The sequence below is a fragment of the Callithrix jacchus genome, chromosome Y (genome assembly GCF_049354715.1).
Source record: "Callithrix jacchus isolate 240 chromosome Y, calJac240_pri, whole genome shotgun sequence".
Taxonomy (NCBI): Eukaryota; Metazoa; Chordata; class Mammalia; order Primates; family Cebidae; genus Callithrix; species Callithrix jacchus.
In genome coordinates this window covers 4,677,093-4,691,883 of record NC_133525.1, presented here as the reverse complement: position 1 = coordinate 4,691,883, position 14,791 = coordinate 4,677,093, and the positions used below count along the sequence as shown (strand labels likewise).

At 49.9% G+C, this 14,791-nt stretch overlaps 1 protein-coding gene and 1 long non-coding RNA gene across 2 annotated transcripts; one reads left to right on the top strand and one right to left on the bottom strand.

Annotated features, from left to right (window-relative positions):
* Window positions 1-392: 392 nt before the first annotated feature.
* On the top strand, window positions 393-5,028 carry P2RY8 (P2Y receptor family member 8). The gene has a single exon (XM_002762583.6). The coding sequence runs from the start codon at window positions 639-641 to the stop codon at window positions 1,722-1,724; it is 1,086 nt and encodes a 361-aa protein (XP_002762629.2). The 5' UTR covers window positions 393-638; the 3' UTR covers window positions 1,725-5,028.
* Window positions 5,029-7,225: 2,197 nt separating this feature from the next.
* Window positions 7,226-14,511, bottom strand: LOC118150910 (uncharacterized). Its single transcript, XR_004739023.3, has 3 exons — window positions 14,377-14,511; window positions 12,947-13,053; window positions 7,226-8,119 (listed from the first exon to the last, which is right to left on the bottom strand). It is a non-coding gene; the product is annotated as an uncharacterized LOC118150910 (long non-coding RNA).
* Window positions 14,512-14,791: the final 280 nt, after the last annotated feature.

Genomic DNA, 14,791 nt, shown 5'->3' with positions numbered 1-14,791 from the left:
AGATGGAGGGAGGGAGGGAGGGAGGAGGAGATGGAGTGAGGGAGGGAGGAGATGGAGGGAGGAGGAGATGAAGGGAGGGAGGGAGGAGATGGAGGGAGGCAGGGAGGGAGGGAGGAGGAGATGAAGGGAGGGAGGAGGAGATGGAGGGAGGGAGGAGGAGATGGAGGGAGGGAGGGAGGAAGGGGATGAAGGGAGGGAGGAGGGAGAAGGAGATGGAGGGAGGGAAGAGATGGAGGGAGGGAGGAGGGAGAAGGAGATAGAGGGAGGGAGGGAAGAGATGGAAGGAGGGAGGAGGGAGAAGGAGATGGAGGGAGGGAGGGAAGAGATGGAAGGAGGGAGGGAGGAGGGAAGAGGAGATGGAGGAAGGGAGGAGATGGAGGGAGGCAGGGAGGGAGGGAGGAGGAGATGGAGGGAGGGAATAAAAGAGGAAGGGAGGGAAGGAGGGAGAAAAGGAGGAAGAAATAGAGGGAGGGAGGGACGGAGCGGGACAGAGGGTGGGCAGGAGGAGACAGGGATGCTCGCAGAGCGTTTCCACCCCTCACTCCCAGCCTCAGCGCCCAGGCCCGTCCCTTCCCTCGGCCCTGACCTCACCCCGTTCCCTCGCAGGCCCCGGTGGGGACAGCGGAGCCGTCCCCAGGATGCAGCCCCCCGCGAACGGCAGCGCGGGCCCGGACAACGCGACGCTGGACATGCTGCGCAACCCGGCCATCGCAGTGGCCCTGCCAGCAGTGTACTCGCTGGTGGCGCTGGTCAGCATCCCAGGGAACCTGTTCTCGCTGTGGGTGCTGTGCCGGCGCATCGGGCCGCGCTCCCAGTCCGTCATCTTCATGATCAACCTGAGCGTCACCGACCTGATGCTGGCCGCGGTGCTCCCGTTCCAGATCTACTACCACTACAACCGCCACCACTGGGTGTTCGGGGTGCTCCTGTGCAACGTGGTCACGGTGGCCTTCTACGCCAACATGTACTCCAGCATCCTCACCATGACCTTCATCAGCGTGGAGCGCTTCCTGGGCGTCCTGTACCCGCTGAGCTCCAGGCGCTGGAGGCGCCGCAGGTACGCGGTGGCCGCGTGCGCCGGGACCTGGTTGCTGCTGCTGGCCGCGCTCTCTCCGTTGGCGCGCACGGACCTCACCTACCCAGTGCACGCCCTGGGCATCGTGACCTGCTTTGACGTCCTCAAGTGGTCCATGCTGCCCAACCTGGCCATGTGGGCCGTGTTTCTCTTCACCATCTTCATCCTGCTGTTCCTCATCCCCTTCCTGGTGACCGTGGCCTGCTACACGGCCACCATCCTGAAGCTGCTGCGCACGGACGAGGCGCACGGCCTGGGGCAGCGGAGGCGCGCGGTGGGCCTGGCCGCGGTGGTCCTGCTGGCGTTCGTCACCTGCTTCGCCCCCAACAACTTCGTGCTCCTGGCGCACATCGTGGGGCGTCTCTTCTACGACAGGAGCTACTACCACGTCTACAAGCTCACGCTGTGTCTCAGCTGCCTCAACAACTGCCTGGACCCGTTCGTGTATTACTTCGCGTCCCGGGAATTCCAGCTGCGCCTCCGGGAGTACCTGGGATGCGCCTGGGTGTCCGCGGACCCCCTGGACGCTCTCCCAGAGAGCCTCTTCTCCGCCAGGACCACGCCTGTGCGCTCGGAGGCCGGCGCGCGCCCAGAAGGGCCAGAGGGAGCCTCCAGGCCCAGCCTCAAGAGGCAGGAGAGCGAGTTCTGAGTCCTGGGGCGCAGCTTGGAGAGCCGGGGGACGCAGCTTGGAGGGCTGGGGGACGCAGCTTGGAGGGCCGCGGGTGCAGCTTGGAGAGCCGGGGAAAGCCCCTTGGAGAGCCAGGGCACATGGAGAACCAAGGCTCATGGAGACGCCATGGCCCCCGAGGTTGAGAGAGGGCAGGAGCATCCTTCCCAGGCACTGCAGAAGCATCGGTGGGGAAGAGGGAAGGGTCTCCAGGCTGCGTTCCTTCCAGGCAGTGCGCAGGCGCGTGGTGGGCCTGGCAGCCGTGCTGGCCTTCGTCACCTGCTTCGTGCTCCTGGCGCACATCGTGGGGCGTCTCTTCTATGACAGGAGCTAATACCACGTCTACAAGCTCACGCTGTGTCTCAGCTGCCTCAACAACTGCCTGGACCCCTTCGTGTATTACTTCGCGTCCCGGGAATTCCAGCTGCGCCTCTGGGAGCACCTGGGATGCGCCTGGGTGCCCGCGGATCCCCTGGACGCTCGCCCCGAGAGCCTCTTCTCCGCCAGGACCACGTCTATGCGCTCCGAGGCTGGCGCGCGCCCAGAGGGGCTGGAGGGAGCCTCCAGGCCCAGTCTTAAGAGGCAGGAGAGCGAGTTCTGAGTACTGGGACGCAGCTTGGAGAGCCAGGGGAAGCAGCTTGGAAAGCCGGGGACGCAGCTTGGGGAACCCGCAGCGCAGCTTGGAGAGCCAGGGGCGCAGCTTGGAGAGCCAGGGGAAGCAGCTTGGAGAGCCGGGGCGCATGGAGAGGCCATGGTCCCAGTCCCGGAGGTTCAGAGAGGGCAGATACCTTCTTCCCAGGCACTGCAGACGCCAGGTGGGGAACGGTCTCCAAGCTTCACTCATGGTAGGGAAGGAAGCAAAGCGCAGAGAGTGGCAAGGGGCGCTTTGTTCTGCTGCAGAGGGTGGCAGCTTTCGGTGGCTCTGCCTGGCAGTGCTGAGGGACAGCGTGTGCCACCATGCCTGGCTGATTTTTGTATTTTTTTGCTTTTTTGAGGGGAGTTTCGCTCTTGTTGCCAGGCCGGAGTGCAGCGGCACCATCTCATCTCCCTCCAACCTCCACCTCTTGGGTTCAAGCGATTCTCCTGCCTCAGCTGAAGGACAGTGTGTGCCACCATGCCCGGCTAATACATATAAATAGGTACATGATATATGTGTGTTATATAAAAATACATAATCTCACAATAGGTATATATTATATATTTTGAAATTATGTATATATTTTTATATATTACATGTATTATATAATATATATATTTTGATATTAGGTATATATTATATATATATATATATAAACATTTTTGAGATGGAGTCTCGTTCTTGTCGTCCAGGCTGGAGTGTAGTGGTGCGATCTCGGCTCACTGCAACCTCTGCCCCCGGAGTTCAAGTGATTCTCCTGCCTCAGCCTCCCGATTAGCTGGGATTACAGGCACCCACCACCACACCCGGTTAATTTCGTATTTTTAGTAGAGATGGGGTTTCTCCATGTTGGCCTGGCTGGTCTGGAACTTCTGACCTCAGGTGATCTGCTCACCTCGCTCTCCCAAAGTGCTGGAATGACCAGGCAAGAGCTACCGTGCCTGGCTATTTTTTTGTATTTTTAGTGGAGATGGGGTTTCACCCCCGGCTCCTTGGACCCTCCTTCTAAGTGTGGACGTTCCAGCAGCCCTGCTGCAACCACTCAGTTTCCAGCTATTTTCACTGGGCGGCCTGCAAGCACCGTTCCCAGCTCCTCTCCTTGCTCACGCTGCCCTTTAGCTGTGGTCTGGGACTTCTCCATTCTGCCCCTGGGGTTCTGGTCTCCGGAGCCTGGTGTACCCCAACATTTCAATTTCTGCCACTCAGGGTCACTGTGGTTGTTGTGGCTGTAACTCTTCTTGCAGAGGAACAAGGACAGACTATTTCATTTCTAATGACTCTACCCCACGGAGGGCCTCAGCCATCCCACATCCGTCCAGTGTCTGGGGAGCAGGCAACGGGCCTGACCCACAAGACCATTTGGGGACTGAAAACCAGACACAGGTGTGGACCCCAGGAACCTGCAGGCGTATCAGCCACCGAGGCCCCCTCCCCGCGCTGTGTGAGTAGTGAGCAGGGTGTGTCTCGGTCTTTCTCCCTCGACCCCAGACACCCCTGCATCAGCCTCAGGACCTGAGCCGCTTTGGGCAAAAGCCCAGCTCCCGCTCGCCATGGGGGTCGGAAGGGTATATGGAATTCAATTCCAGGCTCTCCTGAGAGAAACAGGCTTCTGGAGGCTGGAAGGGGCGAGCTGGCCGTCTGCCCAGGGGCTCTATCGTGGGTGGCTTTCAATGCCCGGCCCCTCCGTTTCTGGGCCTGGGGGAGGCTGATGGAGGCTGAAGCTGATGTTCTGAGGCTGTCTGTTGCTGTCTTTTCCCTGCCATCATCTCTATGGAGAGAAAACAGGGATGGTTTAGCAGTGCAGTGACTGATGTCCCCTCCCCCCCAAAATTAATGTTCTCCATAACATCAGGATGGGACCGTGTTTGAAAACAGGGTCATCACAAACGGATTCAGAATGGGCCCAGTCCAGTGTCCCTATGAGAGAGTGAGGGGGAGATGAAGACATGAAGACAGGGGGAGGCCACGTGCAGATGGAGTGAGTGGCCTATGAAAGTGATGGGGCCGCAAGCCCAGGGATGCTGGAGCCCCCAGGAGCTGTGAGAGGCAGAAATCTTCCTCCCCTGGACCCTCCAGAGGGAACTGGATACAAGTGAAGTGGATTGAACTGATACCCCCAAAAGATACGTTCATGTTCTAACCCAAGAACCTGTGAATGGAGGCAGAGACTGCAGTGATGGGGCCAAAAGCCCAGGGATGCTGGAGCTCCCAGGAGCCGGGAGAGGCAGGAAGCATCCTCCCCTAGACCCTCCAGAGGGAACTGGATACAATTGAAGTGGATTGAACTATGGTACTTCCCAAAAGATATGTTTATATTGTAACCTAAGAACCTGTGAATGGAGGCAGAGGCTGAAGTGATGGGGCCGCAAGCCCAGGGATGCTGGAGCCCCAGGAGCTGGAAAGGCAGGAAGGACCCTCTCCAAGACTCTCCTGAGGGAGCAGACCCCTGAGACCCCTGTACTTCAGACTTCTGCTCCCCTCCACTGCAGGAGAATAAACGTGTGTTAAGTCCTCAGTTTCTGGGAAATTCATTTCAGCAGCCCCAGCAAATGCATACAAACACACACACGTTTAATCCACTCTGAAGCTGTCATGTGGGAAAGTGCAACATGCTGGTTCCTGGAGGGGCCATTTCGGGAGTCCCAGTGTGTCCTGGGCTGGATGTCAGGGAGGGCCGTTTGGCCCCAATCCCCCCAGATGTGGTCACTCGAGTCAGATGAGGGCTCCTGGGGTAATAATGCCCATGTAATGCTCTTGTTTCTTTTTTTTGGAGACAGGGTCTTGCTCTGTGGCCCAGGCTGGAGTGCAACGGCATGATCTCAGCTCACTGCGACCTCCACTTCCCAGGCTCAAGTGATTCTCCTGCCTCAGCTTCCTGAGTACCTGGGATTACAGGTGTCTGTCACCATGCCTGGCTAGTGTGTGTGTGTGTGTGTGTGTGTGTGTGTATATATATATATTTTTTTTTTTGAGATGAAGTCTCACTCTATCACCCAGGCCTGAGTGCAGTGGTTCAATCTCAGCTGACCATAACCTCTGCCTCCCAGGTTTAAGTGATTCTCCTGCCTCAGCCTCCTGAGTAGCTGGGATTACAGGCATGTGCCACCACTCCCGGCTAATTTTTGTATTCTTAGTAGACACGGGGTTTTACCATGTTGGTCAGGCTGGTCTTGAACTCCTCAACTCAAGTGATCTGCCTGCCTCGGCCTCCCAAAGGGATTACATGCTCGAGCCACCACGCCTGGCCAGGACCAGGGTTACTTATAAAGTACCAAGAACTGTGGGCCCTGGACGTCACCTTCATAAACTGAGAACCCCATCCCCTCCTTCAAAAGGCTGCATATCACCTTCCCAAGTGCAGAGCTGGAATCACGCCAGCGTTCCCGCCTCTATCCTCTGCCCAGCTGTGGTCTCTGGTGAAGGTGAGCAGGGCTGGCGTAGAACCAGGTCTGCCAGGGCCAGTCCAGCCTGAATGTTCACGTTTCTACAGACAAAGGAGCCACTGTCACCGCGTGCGGTGGGTCACACCTGTAATCCCAGCACTTTGGGAGGGCGAGGTGGGCAGATCACGAGGTCAAGAGATCGACACCATCCTGGTCAACAAGGTGAAACCCCGTCTCTACTAAAAATTCAAAAGAATTAGCTGGGCTTGGTGGCGCGTGCCTGTAGTCCCAGCTACTCAGGAGGCTGAGGCAGGAGAACCACTCGTACCCCGGAGGCGGAGGTTGCGGTGAGCCGAGATCGCGCCAATGCACTTCAGCCTGGATGATGAGAGCAAAACTCCATCTAAAAAATAAAAATTGGCCGGGCACGGTGGCTCAAGCCTGTAATCCCAGCAGTTTGGGAGGCCGAGGCGGGTGGATCACGAGGTCAAGAGATCGAGACCATCCTGGTCAACATCGTGAAATCCCGTCTCTACTAAAAATACAAAAAATTAGCTGGGCATGGTGGCGTGTGCCTGTAATCCCAGCTACTTGGGAGGCTGAGGCAGGAGAATTGCCTGAACCTGGGAGGCGGAGGTTGTGGTGACCCGGGAGGCGGAGGTTGTGGTGACTCGAGATCGTGCCATTGCACTCCAGCCTGGGCGACAAGAGCGAAGCCCCATCTCAAAAATAAATATTTTTAAAAGCCACTGTTGTGAGCTGGTCTCCGAGTAACAGGGAGGCGTCCCTGGAAACAGTTCTTCACATACGGGTGAAGGAGAGGCAGAGAGCACAGTGATGTGGCCACAAGCCCAGGGATGCTAGAGCCCCCAGGAGCTGGGAGAGGCAGAGAGGACAGTCCCCTAGGGTCTCCAGAGAGAACTGGAGGCTGCACGAGAGACCCAGAACTTCCACAAAAGGGGTGGCATTGCCCCCTGCTTCTCTAGACGGTCCCAGAGCTGAACCCTAGAAAGCTCATACAGAGACATCAGGACTGAAAGCTCTGAGTCAGCAAGTGCTGGGTGTGGGCTCTGGGTGTGTGTCCTGTAAATAAAGAAAACAAAACCGTGAAAAACCGCACAGTAACACCTCACGGTACGTGTCAGGGCGTCTCTAAAACTGCCTTGTAAAGAAAGATGACAGCTTGAATCAGAGGAAGCCCCGATAATATCCTTCCTCGGTAATGCGTGAGAACACTGAGCCCCCCACCCAGTTTTTTTTCCCATTATTAGCATGTGTGCAGACGCTTGGCTACAGAGACACACCCCACATTAAGCTGTAAATGTTTCCTGGTGAAAGAAAAGAAAGAAAGAGAGAGAGAGAGAGAAAGAGAGAGAGAGAAAGAAAGAAAGAAAGAAAGAAAGAAAGAAAGAAAGAAAGAAAGAAAGAAGGGAGGGAGGGAGGGAGGGAGGGAGGGAGGGAGGGAGGGAGGGAGGGAGGGAAAGAGAAAGAGAGAAAGAAAGAAAGAAAGGAAGGAGGGAGGGAGGGAGGGAAGGAGGGAAAGAGAAAGAGAGAAAGAAAGAAAGAAAGAAAGAAAGAAAGAAAGAAAGAAAGAAAGAAAGAAGGAAGGAAGGAAGGAAGGAGAGAAAAGAGAGGGAGTGAGGGAGGGAAGGAAGGAAGGAAGGGAAAGAGAAAAAGAAAGAAAGGAAGGAAGAAAAGAAGGGAAAGAAAGAGAAAGAGAAAGAAAGAGAGAGAGAGAAGAAAGAAAGAAAGAAAAAGAAAGAAAGAAAGAAAGAAAGAAGAAAGGAAGAGGAGAAAGAAAGCAGAGAAAGGGAGGAAGGGGAGTTCATTAAGAATTAATTTACACAATCACAAGGTCCCATAATAGGCCATCTGCAGGCTGAGGAGCAAGGACAGCAAGCCCACATCTCCAAACTGAAGAATCTGGAGTCTGATGTCTGAGGGCCGGGACCCTCCAGCATGGGAGGAAGATGGAGGCTGGGAGGCGAGGCCAGTCTCCTCTGTATATTTTCTACCTGCTTATACTGTAGCCAAGCTGGCTGCCGATGAGATGGTGCCCACCCAGATTGAGGGTGGTTCTGACTTTCCCAGCCCCCAGACTCAAATGTTCATCTCCTGTGGCAACCGTGTCACAGACACACCCAGGATTGGTCATCCTTTGCACCCTTCCATCCCATCTAGGGGACATTTATTACGAACCATCGCCTCCAGCGACTGGGTGGGTCACAAACGCCACACGTAGCTTGCTCACAGTTCTGGACGCTGGAAGTCCCACATCCACGCAGGGCAGGTTCAGAGTCTGTTGAGAAGCTGCTTCCTGCCTTACACACAGCGCCTTCTCACTGCGTCCTCGCAGGCTGGAAGGGGAAAGGGAGCTCTCTGGGGTCCCTTTTATTTTTATTTATTTTTTATTCATTGAATTTTTCTTTTTTTTTTTTTTTTTTTTGAGACAGAGTTTTCGCTTGTTACCCAGGATGGAGTGCAATGGCGCAATCTCGGCTCACCGCAACCTCCGCCTCCTGGGTTCAGGCAATTCTCCTGCCTCAGCCTCCTGAGTAGCTGGGATTACAGGCACACGCCACCATGCCCAGCTACTTTTTTGGATTTTTAGTAGAGACGGGGTTTCACCATATTGACCAGGATGGTCTCGATCTCTTGACCTCGTGATCCACCCGCCTCGGCCTCCCAAAGTGCTGGGATTACAGGCTTGAGCCACCGCGCCCGGCCTCTTTTTTTTTTTTTTTTTGAGATGGAGTCTCTTTGTGTCGCCAAGGCTGGAGTGCAGTGGTGCAATCTCAGCTCACTGCAACCTCCAAGTCCCAGGTTCAAGCGATTCTCTGCCTCAACCTCCCGAGTAGCTGGGATTGCAGGTGCCCACCACCGCACCTGGCTAATTTTTTTTGTATTTTTAGTGGAGATGGGGTTTCACCACATTGGCCAGGCTGGTCTCGAACTCCCGACCTCAGGTGATCCACCCACCTCGGCCTCACAAAGTGCTGGAATCACAGGCATGAGGCACTGCGCCTGGCCTGTGTGGCTTGCTTTAAAATACTACACCAAGGTCAGGCACAGTGGCTCATGCCTGCAGACACAGACAGGCACGGTGGCTCACACCTGTAATCTCAGAACTTGGGAGTTCTACCATGTATCTATCTATCATCTATCATGTATCTATCATCTATGTATGTATGATGTATCTATCAATCTATGTATCTATCATCTGTCATATATCTATCATCTCTCTATCTATGTATCTATCATGTATCTATCAATCTATATATCTATTTATGTATCATCTATCTATGTATCTACCATCTATCTGATTCTACCTACCTACCTATGTATGTCTCTATCAATCTATGTATCTATCATCTATCTTTCTATCTATCTATCTATCTATCATCTACCTGATTCTACCTACCTACCTACCTGTGTATCTATCAATCTATCATATATCTATCAATCTATCTACCATCTATCTGTGTATCTATCATCTATCTATATCTGTGTTTTTACATATTTATCTATCATCTATGTGTCTATCTATCATCTATGTATCTATCATCTATCTGATTCTATCTATCTGTGTCTATCTCTCTATGTATCTATCATCTACGTATCTATCATCTATCTGATTCTATTATCTATCTATCTATCTATCTAGGTATTGCTTTTCTTCTTTCTTTGTAGTTTAGATGGAGTTTTTCTCTGTCACCCAAGCTGGAGTGCAGTGGTGTGATCTCAGCTCACTGTAAGTCCCCCCTCCTGGGTTCAAGAGATTTTCCTGCCTCAGCCTCCTGAGTAGCTGCGATTACAGGGGCACACCACCATGCCCGGCTAATTTCTGTATTTTTATTAGAGATGGGGTTTCACCATGTTGGTCAGGCTGGTCTTGAACTCCTGACCTCATGATCCACCTGCCTCGGCTTTGCAAACTGCTGGGATTACAGGCGTCAGCCACCGCATCCGGCCATCCGTATCTGCCTATCTAGGTATTTATCTATCTATGTATCCATGTATCTATCATCGATTTATCCCGTCTATCATCTATTTATCATCTATCCATCATCTATCTTCTATTATCTATCCATCTATTATCTATCATTCATCAATCCATATATCTATCATGTATCTATCATCCATCCCTCTATAATCTATCCATCTTTCATCTGTTTATCATCTATCTATTCATCATCTATATTCTATTATCTATCCATCTATTATCTATCATTCATCTATGTATCCATATATCTATATATCATCTATTATCTATCCATTATCTATCATTTATCTATGTGTACATCTATGTATCCATCATCTATCTATCCATCATCTATGTATCCATCTATCATCTATTCATCTATCTATCCATCTATCATCTATGTATCCATCATCTATCTATCCAACTATCATGTATGTATCCATCATCTATCTATCCATCTATTATCTATGTATTCATCTACCCATCTATCTCTCTATGCCTTTGTGCATATGGCATTAGATCTCAACCAAGAGCAAGTCCCCCGACCGCGTTGGGGAACACTATTCAGTGTCTGCGCTCATCTTTGGTGTCCCTATGTGGGGGGGTGCTCCTGGCACCTGGTGGGTGGAGCCCACAACTGATGCTCAGTACCCTCTAGCACCCAGGGTGGCCCACAGCAAAGAAGCCTCCAGCCCCAAACATCAGCAGTGCTGAGGCTGCGAGACCTGCATCTAATGAGAGAAGGGGGCCTGAGGGCAGACACCACGTCCACTTACACCTTCCAAATGCTCCAGTTCTGGCTGGGCGCGGGGGCACGGCTGGAGTATAAAGCAGGCAGAGAAATGTGAAACAGGGCCTGGCCTCTCCTCACAGCCTCCACCTTTCTCCCGTGCTGGACGCTTCCTGCTCTTAAATATTGAACTGCAAGTTCTTCACTGTGGGGACGCGGACTGGCTCTCCTTGCCCCTCAGCCTGCAGATGGCCTATGTTGGGACCTTGTGACTGTGTCAGTTAGTCATTAAGTCCTTTATATATATATATATATAAATATATATATAAATAAAACTTTCTTATATATATATCTTCCTTTTTATATGTATCTATATATAATTAATAATTAGCTCCTATATATACATGTGGAAGTTATATATATATTTATATGTATACATTATATATTTATTTTAAATAAATATATAAATTATTATATATTTATATATTTGATATGTATTTATGTATATATGAATATTAAAAATGGCATATATAATGCATATATATGAGAATATATAATGCATATTTATGATGGAATATATGTAATGTATAGTGGAATATATATATAAGGTACATACATAATGGAATATATATGAATTACATATATTTATATATAATAAAATATACAATGCATATTTATAATGGAATATATAATATATAAACATAATGGAATATATAAAGTATAACTGAATATATATAATGTATATATATTGAAATATACAAAGTGTATATATAATGGAATATATAACATATAATGAAATATATATAATGCATATTTATAATGGAATATACATAATGTATATATAATGGAATATAGACAATGTGTATATATAATGGAATATATATAACATATATAATGGAATATATATAATGCATACTTATAATGGAATATACATAATGTATATACAATGGAATATAGACAAGGTGTATATATAATGGAATATATATAACACATAATGGAATATATATAATGCATATTTATAATGGAATATACATAATGTATATATAATGGAATATAGATAAGGTGTATATATAATGGAATATATATAACACATATAATGGAATATATATAATGCATATTTATAATGGAATATACAAAATGTATATATAATGGAATATAGATAAGGTGTATATAAAACAGAATATATATAACACATATAATGGAATATATATAAGGTATATATAGTGGAATATATATAATATATATATTTATATATATAATAGAATATATAATGCATATTTATAATGAAATATATATAATGTATATATAATGGAATATATACAAGATGTATATATAATGAAATATATATACCATATGTTTATATACATAATGGATATATAATACATATTTGTAATAGAATATATATTATGTATATGTATAACAGAATATATAGATAAGGTGTATATATAATGGAATATATATAACACATATAATAAAATATATGTAATGCATATTTATAATGGAATATACATAATGTACATATATAATGGAATATATATAAGGTATATATAATGGAATATATATAACATATATTTATATATATAATAGTATAATGCATATTTATAATGAAATATATAATGTATATATAATGGAATATATACAAGATGTATATATAATGAAATATATATAGCATATGTTTATATACATAATGGATATATAATACATATTTGTAATATAATATATATAATGTATATGTATAACAGAATATATAGATAAGATGTATATATAATGGAATATATATAACATATATATTTATATACATAATGGACTATATAATGCATTTTTATAATGGAATATATAATATATATAATGAAATATATATAAGGTGTATATATAATGCAATATATTTAACATATATATTTTTATATACGTATAATAGAATATACATATATAAAACACTAGTTCTGTCCCTCTAGAGAACCATCGCTAACACACCCTGTATGGTGGAAGATTGCAATGGTGAATTCTTTTTTTTTTTTTTTTTGACGGACTCTCGCTGTGTCTCCCAGGCTCCAGTGCAGGGGAAAGATCTCGGCTCACTGCGACCTGCACCTCCCGGGTTCAAGCGAGTCTCCTGCCTCAGCCTCCCGAGTAGCTGGGATATGAGGTATGCACCACCATGCTCCCAGCTACTCAGGGAAGCTGAGGCAGGAGACTCGCTTGAACCCGGGAGGCAGAGGTTGCAGTGAGCTGAGATCAGGCCACTGCAACACAGGAAGACTCCATCTCAAAATAAATTAAAGAATAAATAAATAATTAGAAAACAAGGAAAGAAACAAAACTCGCCTACACGGAGTTTATCTTATATGCACCACGGTCTGTGAAGCTGTGGTTCCTTCTATTGCTTCAAAATGAAGACACTTACTCCTGCAAAAATCTGAAATCACAATCTATTTGCTGCTGTTTAAAAAAAATTGTTTCTCAAAAACTTACCATATTTAAAAAGAGACGTCACACAATTTCCATGTTTTTTTTCCTCCCATCGATCCGACTCTTCTGTGACTTCTGTCAATACGGTTCTTCGTTTTCCCCAGAATGTGCTGGACATGGTGGGATTTTCACAGTTAACAAAATTAACTGTGTAATTATTTTCTGTGCATAGACATGACTGCAATATGATCTGGGTACATTATTATTATTATTATTATTACTATTACCTTGGACCATAATGCCCACATGATTATTTCTAACATTTTATTTCGCAATCTTTTGCGTCACAGAGGCTGGGAAACGGTACCCGAGTCTCCACAGCACACTGGGTGTGCACCCAGCAGGTGGGTGTGAAACTTCCTGGGGTTTAAGAAAAAAACTCCTCGCACAGCTCACGGGCGCCCCCTGCAGCCTGCGGCGCGCCAGGGACCCGGCGACCTGGAGGTGGGGTCCGTTTAGCGGGTGAAGGCACAGCCGACACCAGGGCGCCCCGGACCTCACAGCGCCCACCCTGCGCCCACAGGGAGTCCCCAGGCTGCTCCCATCACCACGCCCCGAGGGGACCCCCTTCTCCACACCCCTCCCACTATGCCCGCGGGGACCCATAGCCACGCCCCTCCCACCCACCCGAAGGGACCCCCATCTCCAAGCCCCTCCCACCGTGCCCGCGGGGACCCCCATATCCACGCCCTTCCCACCTGGCCCGACGGAACCCCAGATCCACGCCCCTCCCACCTGGCCGGAGGCGACCCCCATATTCACAACCCTCCCACCTGGCCCGAGGGGACCCCCTTCTCCACGCCCTCCCACCATGCCCGCGGGGACTCCCATCTCCACGCCCCCCATGTCCCGAGGAGACCCCCAACTCCATGCCCCTCCCACCTGGCCCGAGTGGACCCCCTTCTCCACGCCCTTCCCACCTGTCTCGAGGGGACCCCCTTCTCCACACCCCTCCCACCTGGCCCGAGGAGACCCCCTTCTCCACACCCCTCCCACCTGGCCCGAGGGGATCCCCTTCTCCACACCCCTCCCACCATGCCTGCGGGGACTCCCATCTCCACGCCCCTCCCACATGTCCCGAGGGGACCCCCCTTCTCCACACCCCTCCCTCCATGCCCGTGGGGACCCCCATCTCAGCGCCGCTCCAACCTGGATGGGGGAGGGGAGAGTAACCCGAGATCCCCGAGGGTTGGGGGTGGGAGAGTAACTGGAGCCCCCTAAGGACGAAGGAGGGGAGAGTAACCCGGAACCCCAACTCCACGCTACTCGCACCTGGCCTAGAGGGAGCCCCCAACTCCAGGACACTCGCCGCTGGCCGTCAGGGAACCCGCGTGTCCTCCACATTCTCAAACGTGGTGCCCACAAGACCCCCATGACAAAGCCCGGCCCCCCTGTGCGAATAAGAAGCCCCCACCCCCACAGCTGCCCACTACCTCAGCCACCGGAACTCCAGCATTTCCATGATCCACTTGGCGCCCGCAAGGAACCCCAAATATCCACTCCCGCCTTTCCTCCCAAGGGACCACCACAACCTGCGCGTCCAGCCGGAAGGTCAGCCTCCGCTGAACGGGCGGGGCGAGTGCCACGGGCGAGTGCCATGGGCGGGGACAGGCCCCGGGAGCCGAGCTAGGGGCGGAGTTTCGCCGGCGGCGGGGGTGGAGCCGGAGGGGAGACAGGGTGTGTGCCCTGGGTGTGGCCTAGAGGGGCGGACATGGGGGCGTGGCTTCAGGAGAGCCCTATGACGGCGTGGCCTGGGCGTGGCCTAGCGGGAGGTCCACGGAGGCGTGGCCTCACGGGAGGTCGATGGAGGCGTGGTCTGGGCGTGACCTCGCGGGAGGGAGTTGGAGA

Excerpts from the sequence above, each read along its gene's own strand:
- P2RY8 (XM_002762583.6), top strand. The coding sequence starts at position 639 with ATGCAGCCCCCCGCGAACGGCAGCGCGGGCCCGGACAACGCGACGCTG.